The 15,971-nt window shown below is 40.1% G+C and overlaps 1 protein-coding gene across 1 annotated transcript in view; it reads left to right on the top strand.

Annotated features, from left to right (window-relative positions):
- The window catches only part of AKNAD1 (AKNA domain containing 1), a 38,623-nt gene that overhangs the window by 11,504 nt on the left and 11,148 nt on the right, over nt 1–15,971 (top strand). The window contains 3 exon segments of the mRNA XM_074318549.2: nt 6,249–6,405; nt 11,564–11,649; nt 14,378–14,475. Of these exon segments, the coding sequence (XP_074174650.2) occupies nt 6,249–6,405; nt 11,564–11,649; nt 14,378–14,475 (341 nt within the window).

The following is a 15,971-nucleotide window of genomic DNA, read 5'->3' as shown; positions in this document are numbered from 1 at the left end:
CTTGAGTCCATGTCTCCCCACGACCTGGAGGCCTTGCTTCATTGTTTCTCTTCCTTTGAATTTTCACTCTCTTCTTGTCCCTTGCTTAATTCTCTTCTGCCTGCTAGAGTAGAACACATTTTCTTATATTTTATTTGAATATCAATATGGTTTTTCATGCTTAGATCTTTGTCCCACCGCTTATTGAATAGGTCAGCCTTTCCCCCACTGGTTGAAAAAGCCACTTTTATCATATATAAAACCTCCACATACGTATGGGACTGGTTCTATTCCATCCCATCGATCTATTTCTACATTAACCACACAGTTTTAAATTATTATAGCTTAGTATATATTTTGAAACATTTCTTCTTTTTTAAACTTTCTTTAGCTCTTCTTACTAAAACTTTATAATCAGCTCACCAAATTTCCTTAATAAAATTCCATTCGAATGTTGTTCAGGATTATGTTGAATTTGCAGATTAGTTTGGGAAGAGTTAAAATCTTTGCAATGAGTATTCCCCTTGAGGAGTATGTTTTCTTCACGTAGATTTTACACATTTTTTTGTTAAATTTTTTCCTAGCTCTTTGATAGTTTTTCTGAGTATTGTTAATGTTTTCCCTAATTAACTTGTACTGGGCTACCTTATGCAATTCTGTTCTTAGTATTTCATTGATTTTCAGTTAATTGTCTTAGTTTTTAGGTATAACAGTCATAGCATCTGAAAAGAATTGTAGGGTCCCCCCATTCCCAATTTCCCCCTAAATATTTGTACTTTATATCCTTTCTTCCCTCCATTTCTTATATAGCACATTTCTTTGTATTATTTCATTTGTTAGGTTTTCTAGAACAATATTGAAAATACTAATGAAAATAAGTGTTCTTGTCACATCCCTAGTAGTAATGAGAAATGCTTCCAAGTGTGATGATTGCTGTAAGTTCCAGTACATAAGCTTAATTAGGGTTTTTCTTTTTTAATTTATAAAAATGATGAAATGAGATTTAGAAATCTAGTTTATCTGCTTTCATCTATTAATGTAATGAAATACATGAATAAATATCCTAACTTTAACTATAGAATGAGTGGGGAATTTTTTCCTATTTATGTTCCATAAGAGTTACTTAAAGTCTTGGTAAAACTCACCCATAATCCCATTTGGATTGGGTGCCTTTTAAAGGGTAGATTTTTTTACAATCTTTTCTATTTTTCTCTGGTTATTAGTCTTTTCAGATTTCCTACCTCTTTTTGTGTAGATTTCAATCCTCTATACTTTCCTAGAAACTTATCCATTTTACCTAGATTTTAAACTGTGTTGATATGAAGTCGTTTGATTCCATTTGATCTAGATTTTTTCTTCTAGTATTTTGCACTTCTCATCCTTAATATTATTTATGCTTCTCAGATTTTTGCAGTTTATTTTATAGCTATTTTCAAAGAAAAGGTTTGATTTAATTGATCAAATTTTATTACTCCTTTTATAAATCTCTTCCTTTTGGGGAGTTTATTTTGTTGTTCTTTCTCTGCCTCTGTTTTGAATACTTAGTTTATTGAGTTTGAATTTTTTCCCCTTAAAAGAATACATTTTAAGACTGTAACTTTTCCTGAAAGTACTACTTTAGCTGCATTATACTTATTTTCATATATTGTTCTCTCATTATCCACTTGGAAATTATCCTTAATTCCCCTTTTCATTTCCTATTTAACCCAAACCTTAGATGAGTGTTAAAATTTTCCATTAGATCATGGTTTTTCTTGCTATTTTTTTGTTATTAAGTTTCAGTGATCAGAGATTGTAAATGGTGTAATTTTAAAAAAACAAACAAACAAACAGAAATCAGTCTTTTTAAAAAAATAAATTTCAGTGGGGAATATTGGGGAACAGTGTGTTTCTCCAGGGCCCTTCAGCTCCAAGTAACTGTCCTTCCATCTAGTTGTGGAGGGCGCAAGCTCAGCTCCAAGTCCAGTTGTCGTTTTCAATCTTTAGTTGCAGGGGGCTCAGCCCACCATCCCATGCAGGAATTGAACCAGCAACCTTGTTGTTGAAAGCTCGCTCTCTAACCAATTGAGCCATCTGGCTGCCCCTCCAGAAGCTCAGTGGCAGCTCGTTGTCTTCAATCTAGTTGTAGAGGGCTTAGCTCACTGGCCCATGTGAATTGAACCAGCAACCCTGTTGTTCAGAGATTGCACTCTAACCAAACTGAGCCATCCGGCCACCTCTGATGTAATTTTTTTAAGACTGTATTTTTAAGAGCAGTTTTAGGTTCACTGCAAAATTGAGAGGAAGATCTGGAGACTTCCCATATACCCCTTGCCCCCCTCACATGCATAATTTCCCCCATTATCGACACCCCCCACTGGATGTTACAACTAGGGTTTCTGGACAGGAATTCCTCCTCGTTCTCATGAATTTTTTTCGCTTTCTCGTTCCCGAATCCCGAGAAAAGTTGGTCGGGAAATCGGGAAAATTGGCTCCTTTAACTCAGTAATACCTACAATGGGAAATAAACGTACTACTCACAATGTATCTCTTAGACATTTTTCCTATTTATCGCTAGGATTTCCGGGCGGGAATTCCCACCCGTTCTCGGGAATTCTTTTCGCTTTTCCATTCCCGAATTCCAAGAAAGGTTGGTCGGGAAATCGGGAAAATCAGCTCCTTGAACCCAGGTGGTTGGTAGTATTGGACGTCACATTGTGGAAATGATTCATCGTGGAGAACAGAAAACAGTTTATATTTTGAGATTCGGGAACTGGAAAGCAAAAAAAATTCCTGAGAACGGGCAGGAATTCCTGCCCGGAAACCCTAGTTACAACTGATGAACATACACTGACACATCACCCAAAGTCCAGGTTATATTAGGATTCACTCTTGGTGTTGTACATTCTATGAGTTTAGACAAACGTATAATGGCATGCATCCATCTTTATAGTATCATACAGAGAATTTTCATTGCCCTGAAAATCCTCTGTATTCTGACTATTCATCCCTCCCTACACACCAAACCCTGGCAACCACTGACCTTGTTTAAAATCACCATAGTTTTTCCTTTTCCAGAATGCCACAGTTGGAATCATACAATATACGAGATCTGCCAATTAAGTTCACAAACTTGTTGCAACGCTATTGCTAACCTTTTTTGATATTAGAGGGATTATTCATTATGAATTTGTACCACTGGACAGTTAACCAAGCTGTTTGGAAGTGCTGAAAAGGCTGCATGAAAAAGTTAGATGACCTGAACTTTCCACCAACAATTCGTGGCTCTTGCATCACAACAATGCACCATGTCACACAGCACTGTCTGTGAAGGAGTTTTTAGCCAGTAAACAAACAAATAACTGTATTGGAACACCCTCCCTACTCACCTGATCTGGCCCCCAATGACTTCTTTCTTTACCCAAAGATAAAGGAAATATTGAAAGGAAGACATTTTGATGACATTCAGGACCTCAAGGGTAATAGGACGACAGCTCTGATGGCCATTCCAGAAAGAGTTCCAAAATTGCTTTGAAGGGTAGACTAGTCGCTGGAGTCAGTGCATAGCTTCCCAAGGGAAGTACTTTGAAGTTGATGGTAGTGATATTCAGCAATGGGATATGTGGCACTTTTTCTAGGATGCGTTCGTGAACTTAATTGTCAGAGTTCATATGTAGTCTTTTCAAATTCACTTCTTTCACTTAGCAATATGCATTTAAGTTTCCTCCATATCTGTTCATGGCTTCATAGCTAATTTCTTTGTAGTGCTGAATAATATTCCATTGCCTGGATATAATACAGTTCATTTATGCATTCACCTACTGAAGGATATCTTGGTTGTTTCCAAGTTCTGGCAATTACCGTTTTCCCTGAAAATAAGACCTAATTGGAAAATAAGCCCTAGCATGATTATCAGGAAGACATCCCCTGAACATAAGCTCTAATGCGTCTTTTGGAGCAAAAAGTAATACAAGACCCAGTCTTATTTTCGGGAAACACAGTATAAGTAAAGCTGCTATAAACATCCATGTGCAGGTTTTGAGTGGACATAAGTTTTCAACTCCTTTGGGTAAATACCAAAGAGCATGACTGCTGGATCACATGGTAAAAGTATGCTTAGTTTTGTAAAAACTGCTGAACTGTCTTCCAAAGTGGATGTACCATTTTGCATTCCAATCAACAGTGAATGAGAGTTTCTATTTCTCCACGTCTTTGCCAGCATTTGGTGTTGTTAGTGTTCCAAATTGTGGCCATTCTACAAGTGTGTAGTGGTATCTCCTTGTTGTTTTAATTTTCATTTCCTTGATTGACATGTTATGTGAAGCATCTTTTCATATGCTTATTTGCCATCTGTATTTCCTCTTTGGTGAGGTATCTGATAAGGTCTTTAGCACATTTTTTAAATTTGGTTGTTTGTGTTTTTATTTTTAAGTTTTAAGAATTCTTGTATATCAGATGTGTCATTTGCCAATATTTTCTCCCAGTCTATAGCTTGTCTTCTTATTCTCTTGACATTATCTTCTGCAGAGAAGTTTTTAATTTTAACGAACTCTAGTTTATCAATTATTTATTTCATGGATGGTGCTATTGATGTTGTATTTAAAAAGTCTACACCATTCCCAAGGTCATCTAGATATTTTTCTATGTAATCTTCTAGGAGGTTTACAGTTTTGCATTTTATATTAGGTCTATGATCCATTTTGAGTTAATTTTTGTGAAGGGTATAATTCTATGTCTAGATTTATTTTTCTGCATGTAGCTGTCCAATTGTTTCAGCACCATTTGTTGAAAAGATTATTTTTGCTCCATTGTACTGGCTTTGCTCCTTTATCAAACACCAGTTGACTATATTTATGTGAGTCTATTTCGGGGCTCTCTATTCTGTTCCATTGATTTATTTGTCTAGTCTTTAACCAATACCACACTGCCATGATAACTATAGCTGTATAGTAAGTCCTGAAGTTGGGTAGAGTCAGTCCTCCAAATTTGTTCTTGTGCTTCAATATTATGTCGGCTATGCTGGGTCTTTTGTCTCTCCATTGAAATTATTATTATTATTATTATTATTATTATTATTATTCAGGTTCTATTTAAACTTTAAAATCAGTTTGTCAATATCCACAAAAAACACTGGCTGGGATTTTGATGGGAATTGCATTGAGTGAGTCTTTAGATCAAGTTGGAAAGAACTGACATTTTGACAATATTGAGTTTTCCTATCCATGAACATGGAATATCTCTCCATTTATTTAGTTCTTTGATTTCATACATCAGAGTTTTGTTGCTTTCCTCATACAGATCTTATACATATTTTATTATATTCTACCTATTTAATTTTGGGGAGATCCTAATATAAAGGGTATTCTGTTTTTAATTTTAAATTTCGCTTGTTCATTGCTGGTATACAGGAAAGCAACTGACTTTTGTATATGAACTTTGTATCCTGCAACCTCACTTTAATTGCTTAATAGTTCCAGGAGTTTCTTGTGGTCAATCCTTTAGGATTTTCTACAGATGATCATGTCATCTGTGAACAAAGATAGTTTTACTCTTTTCCTTTCCAGTTGCTATATCTTTTATTTCCCTTTCCTGTCTTACTGTATTAGCTAGGACTTCCATTACAGTGTTGAAAAGGAGTGGTGAAAAGGGACCTCCTTGACTTGTTCTTGACCTTAATGGGAAAGCAGTGGTATAATTTTTAATATTTTGGAATTTGTGGAAATTTTTCTTTGTGAATTAATACAAGGTAAATTTATGTAAATGTAATGATTCGAGGAAGACAGATTCTCTTTGCTGCGTAATATATATATTTATATACACATATATACATGTTTATACACATATACACATACGTTCATATTCCTATAGCTCAAGCTTCTTTAATTAAATTATTCTGATATTTTTATATTCTTTCTCTTTTTCAATTGATATGAAAAATTATTTCCATAGAATCGTAGCTCTTAGGACTGGAAAGGACCTCAAAATAATCAGACCCACATAAGCAAAGTATTGTTTTCCCCTGTTATAGTTAAGACATTGGAAATATAGAAAGATTAAGTGATTTATCCAAGGACACACAGCTAATGAAACACAAAATAAAGATTAGAGCGCAGGCCTATGGAGTAAAACTATAAACAGGATGCCTGTCAGGGAAGGTCTCCATTATCCTTTCCATCTGAAGACAGACCACCTTCATAATATAGATCAATGGTATATTCAAGAACTGTTGTTACTAATTACAATGTTGACTTCATACCCTATATGATGCCTGTCTGTTTATGTTTACTTAGAAAAGTGGAAGGTGAAATCTTCAAGGTGGAGATGCTGCTTGAAGACGTTAAAGAGAAAATTGATGAAGGCAAACTAACTTCAGTGAGCTCTCTTCCTGTCAGTTCTCCAACCATCCTGAATGACTTGGCATCTACACCCTCTCCACCCGCAAATGAGGTAATACAGCCACCGGCAGCCTACTTTCATGCCAGGAAAAGTGGGTTTTGTGCATTTATAGAATTCTAATTCATGGAATAACTGAGGTCTATTTTAATATTTCAGGAAATTTAAGTTTCCAAAGTCCCATGAATCATATTATTTAAAATGGAACCAGCTTTTGAAAATTAGAAGCTATTTCAAGTGTTGGTTTTTGAAATATCTTATTAGTTTAGGCTGTAGCAATACAGTTTAAACTGATGAACTGCCGAAGGGCTATTTCTTCTGGATAAATAGTAACATTTTTGTGAATTGTGCCTGGAAGAAATAATTTTTCCTCTTAATGGTTTTCTACGCCCTCTTCTAAATAAAGAATGACACACTCAGTGAAAAACTATTTCCATTAATCCACTTCTGCGTTTTCTTTCTCTCAAGTTAAATTCTTTTGGATTGTTTACCTACGCAAGATTAGGAATTCAAATCAATCACCACTGTCTTACATTTGTGTTTTTGTAGCCTCCACCATCAGAACATTTCAGACTGAATTAAAATTCTGAGAAACGGAATCATCTGGATAATTGCCTTAAATTGATTCTTTTGTTTCAGGCAGTATTGGAAGACACAGCCTGTGTCTGATATTCAAAACTTGAATAGGTTTTCGTCAGAGTTAAATACAAGATGTTGAAGATTACATAAATGTTAGCATTTCCAAAGAAGTGTGTTTGCCTCCTCAAAACACTTACCTGCCTGGCAAAATCTCATCATTCGAAGCCCAGCTTCAGAGTTACACCATTCATATAACCGGCACCTTCAGCCCCCATCCCCATCCCCATCCCCCACACACCAGGCAGAATTCTTTGCTCTGGCCTCTAGTCAAGAACCAAAATAAGCTTCAAGGTGGTGTGAGGGAGCCCAGTGAGTCAGCCTAGCTTTCCGCCCAGCAGCTCCCGCAGGTCTGGGTTTGCTCTTCCTTACTATGCAAATTTTATAGTCTCAAGTTTAAAACATTCAGCAAATATTTATTGCTAAGTGCTAGGCACTTTTCTAGGTATTGGGGAAAATAAACATAACAATCACGTACCCTCAAGATGCTTCCATCCTGTGAGGGACGCATACAGCATACAACCAACAAATACAATTAACATGTAATTAGAGATTGTTAAAAGGGCGATGCAGGAAGTAATAACACATTCCTTATGATTTTGAAGCCAGATTGCCTGGGCCCAAATACTGGCTCTGTCACTTATCAGCTTTGTGACCTTGGGAAAGTTACGTAGCCTCTCTGTGCCTCAGTTTCCTCTTCTGTAAAATGAGGATAATTCCTGCCTAACCTTCCAACTCCTCTTCTGCAAAAAGTCTTTGCAAACTGGAAGGCTCACAACCAACAGAGTTACTGTTCACTGCTTATAATTTTGTCGTTATCATTTTAGACCCAGTATTTCCCATTGTAATGAAATACACTCCCAAGCGCTTTCCTCAGACCAGCAGCAGGGGCATCACCTGGGAGCTTGTTAGAAATGGTTATGAGGTTCAAATGGGTTGATAGAGGCAAAGTACTTAATAAAACAGGGCTCGGATGTTAACTACCCTGACTATTAAGTACTGTGATATGTGACCAAACGTAACCAAGTGTGGGAGGGGAGGGTCACTCGGGAGAGATGGTGGGGGCAGGTTTTTCAGAGGAGGTCAGATTTGAACCGAGTTCTGGGGGACAAGGAGGAGGCAACTAGGGGACAAGACTGGAAAAGGGACTGCAGGCAGGATGTGATGGTGCCTTAGGGGTGGCGGGAATGGGGAAATGATTTTGAGTCACCCCCCCCCCCCCCCCCCCCCGCCCTCCGCGGGTCTGCAGCCTTAACGGCACGACCCTGTGTGCGGCCCCCAGATTCCCAAGGAGCAGCCGGGTGTCCTTCGGGGCCCTCGGCCCATGTGGGCGTGGGGGACAGGGCGCCCCCGCAAGGCCGCAGGAGGCCTCCTCCTCGTGGGACCTGAGGCCCCGCACCCCGCAATCCCTGGCCAGGAGGGCAGAGGCAGGCCCTGTCTTGCGCGGTCCCGCCCGGGAGGGTCCGAGAGGCTCCACGGAGAAGCGGACCTGCACCGAAAGTTACCGGGCTCCGCAGCGGCGCCCCGGTAACCCCTGCGGGAGCGAGGGCAGGGAAAAGGCGAGTGGCCACATGATATCCCCACCGCCCTCTTCCTCAAGTTGCTCCTTCCCACTGTCCCAGGAATGCTGAATTTAAATTCCTTACGACTCTTCACCAGATTAAAGGAAAATCAAATAACCCCCCCAGATTGGGGCTCCAGAACTGATTCCAAAAATCAAACTGTCCCCGACTCCCCGACTCCCTTATTAAAAACCAGATCAAAGGGCCTCGAGGTCGTCTTCCGATTCCAGGATAATGTCCCGCAGCGCGGTCCTCTGTTCCCTTCCTGCGGTTGACGCGTCACCCGGAACGTGTTGCGACTCCGAAATCGACATACTTAAGATCACCTGGCCCTTTACTAACTAACTGGCATCCTGGCTGTGGTGCTGGCGAGAGCTGCGGTATTGCTAACATTCCCCACTCTGTCTGCACCAACTTGCGAAGGTTGCTGTTCTAGGGCAGGGCTTCTCCAACTGCAGGGGGCCTAGGCGTCACCTGCGGGCCTTACGGAAACTCAGGCTTTGATTCGGTAGGTCCAAGGTGAGCCTGCAATTCTGCATTTCTAACCCGCTCCCAGGTGATGCCAACACTGCTGTCGGTGGTGGGGCGGGGGGAGGGCACACTTGGAGATGATTTCATTACGAATGAATTGGAAACACTGGGATTCAAAACCCCTGGTTCTAAAATGATGACAAAATTATACAATGCAGTAAGCACTAATAATTCTGTTGGTTCAGAGCGTTATCATGCAAAGACTTTTTGCAGGACTTGGAAGCTTAGAAAGGTGAGGAGACTTGCCCAGGGCAAATGACAAGAGACACTGGATACCAGGTCTCCCAACTCAGGTGGCACCTCCTACATTCTGCTAATGTAAATCTACCTTAAATGTGGGGCAGGGGTACCCCTGTAGGCCTAGAAGTGATCAAAGAAAGCACAGGGGGGAAATAAAGGGGGGGGACTTTACTTTTTAAATTACAAAAGCGATATAATTTATGGCCAAAAAGAAAAAAAAATCAGAAAATAGAGAAAAGTATAAAGCATAGTTCACTGAGAGAATATTACTCATAGGTTAGTATATATCTGTCCAGTCTTTTTTTCTCTGCACACATATAACATGTTTTTGCCAAAATGGGATCCTACTATATATACTGTTTTATGATCTGCTTTTTTGATTTAACATTATATTGTGGGGATCTCAACACATCACTTAGAATAAACCTACAGCCTCATTTTTAAGGACTGCATTATATTTCATTATATGGATATACCCTGATTTGCTTAACTAATCTGTTACTGATGGACATTTAATTTTTTCCAGTTCTTTGATATTATACACACTGCCTCAGGTAACATCATTTCATATGCAAACTTTCCCCATAGTTGATTATTTCCTCTGAATAAAAACCTAAGAGTGCAGCTAGTGGTTCAGAAAGTACACACTGAACATTCTGATCAACTGGCCTTAGAAAGGTGATGCCAGTTTTCATGCCCACAGTGGTGCAGGGGAAGGTAGGTGCTTCTAACCTGATCCCACCTAGGTATTTGTTTCTTTCTAATTTTTATTAAAGTAATAAGTGAAAACTGGCATCTCATTGATCTAATCTGTATTTCTTTGACTATTTGTGAAATCTAACCCATTTTCCTATGTTTCTTGGCCATTTCCACCTCTTCTTTGAAAACATCAACACTTTAAACTTATGTTTGCAAAACTGAAACCACAGTCAACTTAAAAAAAAACAACAGCAGACAACTGGGAAAATATTAAAAGGAAATCAAGTTCAATGTTGAGATTTTTATTATACAAAGTGCTCTGACAAGTGAACTAAGGAGCAGAATTGTGGCTAAGAACACAAGCGTACCAGTAAAGGGGCAAATCCCAGCCCGGCCCCTTAGTCTCTGTGTGACCTTGCCAAGTTGCTTACATTCTCTGAGCCTCAGATTACTCGCCATTAACATGGGGACAAAGTGCCAGGATGGTGGGAAGGAATAAAGGAAGCCACGTGAGAAGCACCTGGCATGATACACAATCAGCAAATGGTTGTTTTTATTAATAAGGAAACACTGAAACCCTCCAAAAAAATTAGTGAACCAAAGATGTGAACGAAAAAGTCACAAGTAGGAAACACAACTAATAAATCAGCATATGGGAAAACATTTATCTCCTTTAATAACAAAGGAAACACTAATTAATACAAGATGCCACCACCACCCCCCTTTAAAACGAACAAAAACATTTTCCAGTGATAATTCCCAATGCAGAGGAAAGTGTGGCCAAACCGAGTCGCCCACATTGTTGGTGGCTGTGTAATTCACACAACTTTTGTGGAAAGCATTTGGCAATTTGTATCATCACACAAACATGTTCACAACCTTTGACCCAGACATTTCCTAAGGAAGTAATTCAGATATGGAAAAAGCTATCTATACAATGATACTTATGCCAACATTGTTTATTATAGTGAGAAAAGTGTTTTATTTTCTGTTTATGTAAAGGGTAAAACTATCATAACAAATACATTCTGGGTGGTAGCAGCCCTTTCAGATCAGTAGTGTCATTTTTTTGTGTGTTATAAAAGAACATAATAAGCAATAACTGAGGCCTCAAGACAGTCCCTAAGCTTTGTTTTAATTAATAGTTTAATGCATTTCTTTTGAAATGCATTTCAGAGCTCTACTAACCAGTGGCCAGATCAATAGATTTAAAAATCATCTTCTAAAATCTGCCCATCTACTGGGGGAGCGTTGGGTAATTTGAAACTAAAGGAAAGGAAAAAAAAAAAGGGAAAATATCCTCTCATTTGTAAACTAGCTTTGAAAATCTGTTTGGAGAAGGAGAGAAGTCAAGCCAGTGTTGGAGGTTCTTTTCCCAAGCCCCAGCCCATCACAGCACAGACCCCTGATGGAGGGGGTTAGAACGCTGCTGTCCGGAAATGGTGAGTTCAGCTGAGCCTGAGCTGCTTGCTGGGCTGTGTGTGAACAGCCAAGGGATGAGTCACTTCCTCGGTCACAGTCACATCTGTGTGTGCTTTGTGCAGGGGGACCCCGACAGCACCTCCGGAAGGCAGGAACGTGCAGAGACAACCAGTCGGAGCTGTGCCTTCTGCCATCGGGTCCTTGAATGGTGAGGGCTTCTTGCTGCTAAACTCCCAGAGTGGGTGGGTGGCAGCCAGTACTGGGATAATAACTCCAGTGAGAGTGGGCGTCAACTAAGTAACCTGGTGCCAGAAGCCACTGGCTGAGTTATAGAATCACGGATCTCAGGGCTGGGCACTTAGCCCAGCCTGCCTTCCAACTTACAAATACCTCTAACAGTGGTTCTCCACTGGGGACAACACCAAAGTCGCCAGGGAGATGTTTAAATAATGCAAATGCCTCAGCCCCACCTCTTATATTAGCCTTGCCAGGGGTGGAGCACTGGTGGGAAGTTTTGTTTTAAATCTCCCGTGGCGATTCTGATAAGCCCCCTTGGTTAAGAACCCTGACTAGAGCACGTGCAGGGTGGTCTGTCCTGCAGGCTCGCTTTGAACACAACCCAGATGGAATATTACTGTACACCACTGCATACCAGCTCCCACCCTCACTACTCTCTGCTTGAGATGAGGGAAAATCTTCCCTGTCGTGGACCTCCTCTGCCCCCTGGTCGTCCCAGAAATAAACCTAATCCCGCATCTCAGGGCTTACTCCTCCCTGGTCCTCAGAAAGAAATCTTCGACGTAACAAGTTGTAAATCGTGTACAAAGCTGTAAGTGTAAAATCCTAAGGAGAAAGCCTTAATGTTTTAGAAACACTCACTGTTAGTCCACGTGGATTTGAAATCATTTATGTGAAGCTTCTATCAGTTAGCTAGAGTGGCACCTCTAAGCGCAGGGGGCACCTGGACTGGTGCCAAAGCTAATTTACCATTGAAAGGTCAAAGTTCAAGAGTCCCGGAAGGAGGAGCTGTTTAGCAACCACTGTTACCTGTGCGTGATGGACTCTAATAGAAGCAGATGAGAAGGTCTGGAAGACTGAAGTTTCCTGTTAGAAATCATTCTACCACAGGAATGGGCACTCGTCATAAGTGTTCCATTGAGTTTCCACCCCCTGAAAAATAAACAGCATGGTGTTGGTGCTAAAAATCACCGGGTGTCATCTGGTGGGGACCAATACTTTAAACCAACATGTCAGTCAGCAGCTTTGAATCTAAATACGAGGGGCTTACTCCCTGAGTCATCCCAGGCCTACCATTTTTATTTATTGAGTTAAATCTAGATTTTGGATTTTTAAAGGTTTTATTAAGTATAATAAAAAATTGACATTTAAAAAACATTTTCATTAATCATTCAAACTACTGAATGTTTCTCTTCCAAATTCCCAGTCTAGACCATACAGAACCACTTAGGTACCAAGATAGGGAACAATGTCCCAGACTAAATTGATTCTTTCAAGATGGACAAGATGCAAAGAAAAGCACAACCAAGTGTAAAATCAAACCTAACAGTGAATCAACTGCTGGGCAGTAACGGGATACACACGATTTATAAATTGAAATCTCGTTGAACAACAGAATCCCTGAGGAATTAATTGAACGGAGGGCTATAGGCCCTTTACTCTTCTAGAAGATTAGCTCTCTCAGATGGGACATGTTCTTTAGGAAGCTTGCTGATGGTCATACTGTTTGCACAGTATTTGTAAAGTGCTATTTACGTGCAGATAAATAACACATATGCTACGTGTCAAAGGCTTATTATGCTTTTGTGTTATTTCTAATGCAGAACTTTGGATTTAAGCTACTAAAACTGTCTTCTCAGGTAGAATTGCCCTTTGCTGTTATATTTGGCAAGAAGACTGTAGTGCACAAAAAAGTTTAAAAGAAGGAGAAAAAGAAAGTCATGTGTTGGACTGAACTCACTTGAGTGAGATCCAAGCTTTCCACTTTGGAGAGCAGATGTTCAAATGCCCCAGAGAAGGAGGGTGGAGACAGAAAATGAAGTATGAGAAAATATGTGACTCAGGAGGAGAGCATGTTTTTCCAAGAGGAGAAGAACTTGGCTTTGCAGCCCCCAACTCCACAAACTCTGAGCATGAAGCCTTTCTCTGCGAGCAGCAGGCCCGGGCACAGTTAGACCTGCGTGCATTTGCTCACACCCCATCCTGGGTCAGTCTCATTCCTGCTCACAGTCTCAGTCAGGATATCTTGGGCACCGTGCCCCTGACACTAAGAATGAGCAGCTTTCCCTGGGGGCTATTAATGAATCCCAAGGGCTGAGCAACAACCTTAAGAATTGTTATTAGGTAGAATTCCTTTGGAGGAGTTAAGACTTTCTGTGAACGAGGAAGGCAAAAGGTACAGACAGGTCAGAGAAAGCCTCTGGTAAATAACTGTAGGGCATCGTTTTGATGCCCCCTTGTGGCCTTGTACAGCTAAATGAAGCCCAGATGCCCCCTAGCCTCTAGTCCCACAGACACTGGACAAAATCCACCTTGCTGGAGTTTTTGGATACATTCAGCTTGCACGTATAGAGCCAAAGCACTGTGACCCAGTACTGACATACATATATAGCACAGCTTCTTCCCCAGATAAAAACTGATTTTGAAACATATATATATATATGATTAGATATTATCCTCTGTGGACAAAAACAGATTTACTTTTAATGTTTGGTAACTATATTTTAATCAGGCCAAACTGCTGGGTATAATTTCTCGCAGGGAAACTCAGACAGGCAGGGGTTGAGGATAGCATGCCACTCCTACATTGTTCCAGGCTCTGATAGAGGAAACTTAACATTTCAGCTTTACCAACGCTTTCACTATCTCTACTAGAAGTGTACTTGGAAGTTCATGGAGTCTCATGGGGTCTTTTTCAGGAAGCAAAAAACGGAGAAAAAAGGTCATAGAAGGATCAACCGTGGAAGGTTTCCCATTGCCCTTCAAGAAACGGGACTGCACCCAGATTCAATTCTCAGTAAGTCAAGGGGCCTGGGGACATGGGTGCTCTGTCTTCAAGGTCCCTCGCTAAGGGGTCTGCTCATGGTGAGCTCCAGCTTACTATCTGCTACTCCAAATGGAATTGCCCTAGAGTAGGGTGTTTCATGATGGGTATTTTTTTTTCCTCCCAAAATGTAAAGAATTAAAAATTGAATAGATTTACATAAGATGTGGTGAAGTAGGGTGAAAAATGCCAACACCTGTCTCTGGCTGAAATCACAAGACTGCACTGTCTCAGTCATTGGGTGGCCTCAATTCTGTGTGTCCCCATTCTTCCAATGTGACCCATATTGTGCACCTGTAAGCTTACCCACCACAGAGAGTTGCTGCCGACTTGTCCAGACACAGTTCACAGAAGCAAAGAACGTTAGAGCTGAGAGGAGACCCAGAGAACACCAGGGCATGGAATTCAGTGATTTTTAGTCACTGGAGCCTTTCTCCAAAAATAATTTAAGCAGAAAAACACCCCTTGGCAGAACTTCCCTGGGTGGGGACGAGGTGGGGCCAAGGCCTTCCTGCTCAGGCAGCTTCCGAGCATGAAAATCACCACCTGGGCCTGATTTACCCAGTTTATACGAGGAAACCGAGGGCCAAGGAGCTAACAAGGCTGGCTTAGGTTCATATAGCCTGTCAGCCAAGAACCTTTCCTTCAACTCACTGTTCTTTCGATGTCACCTTTAGTTCTATTTCTTTTCTGTAGATGATACATTTTCTAATAATAGTAATAATAGGTTTTGCTGATTGAACATACCAGATGCTGTAACAGAGTGGAGCTTTTCCAAGTGTGGCCACAAGGCCTCTTGGGGTCCCTAAGACCCTTTCGGGGGGCCATGAGGTCTGCTCTTTTCTGGTATTGCGAGGCCAGTATTGCAACAGATTGAATGGAGATGCAGCTATGGAATCCAGCTGCCTTCTATTAAGCCAGATATTCAAGCTACCTGCGGAAACACGAAAACTGCCATTGTTCTATTTTTTTTTATTTTCAAAAAGTTAGTTTTCATTTAAAAAATGTTATTTTGTTGGGCTGAAAAAGGTGAAGGGATTAAGAAGTACAAACTGGCAGTTACAAAATAGTCACAGGGCTGTCAAGTACAATTTACAATAATATTGTAATAACTATGCTATGGTATCAGATGGGTATTAGACTAATCAGGGGGATAACTTTGTAAGTTATAGAAACGTCTAACCACTATGCTGCACACCTGAAACTAGCATAATATTGTCAACTGCAATTGAAAAAAATTAAAAATATTATTTTGTTAATATGAAATGGATTGTTTTTAAACGATATAAGTAAAATATTTAAAAAATACCTCACTTTAAAAAAACTTTTTTAAAGCCTCAGGACTGCCCAGTCAGGTCTGTAGAAACAAAAACAATTTGAAATTTACATATAGATATTTCTCTAACAATCCATCTTCAGCTGACTGAATATTTTCAGCACAGGTATATAAAATGGCATATGTTATGATA

The sequence above is a fragment of the Rhinolophus sinicus genome, chromosome 7, assembly GCF_057876585.1.
Source record: "Rhinolophus sinicus isolate RSI-liver-muscle chromosome 7, RSI-T2T, whole genome shotgun sequence".
In the NCBI taxonomy this organism is placed as follows: Eukaryota; Metazoa; Chordata; class Mammalia; order Chiroptera; family Rhinolophidae; genus Rhinolophus; species Rhinolophus sinicus.
This window is presented reverse-complemented; position numbering and strand designations above follow the sequence as displayed.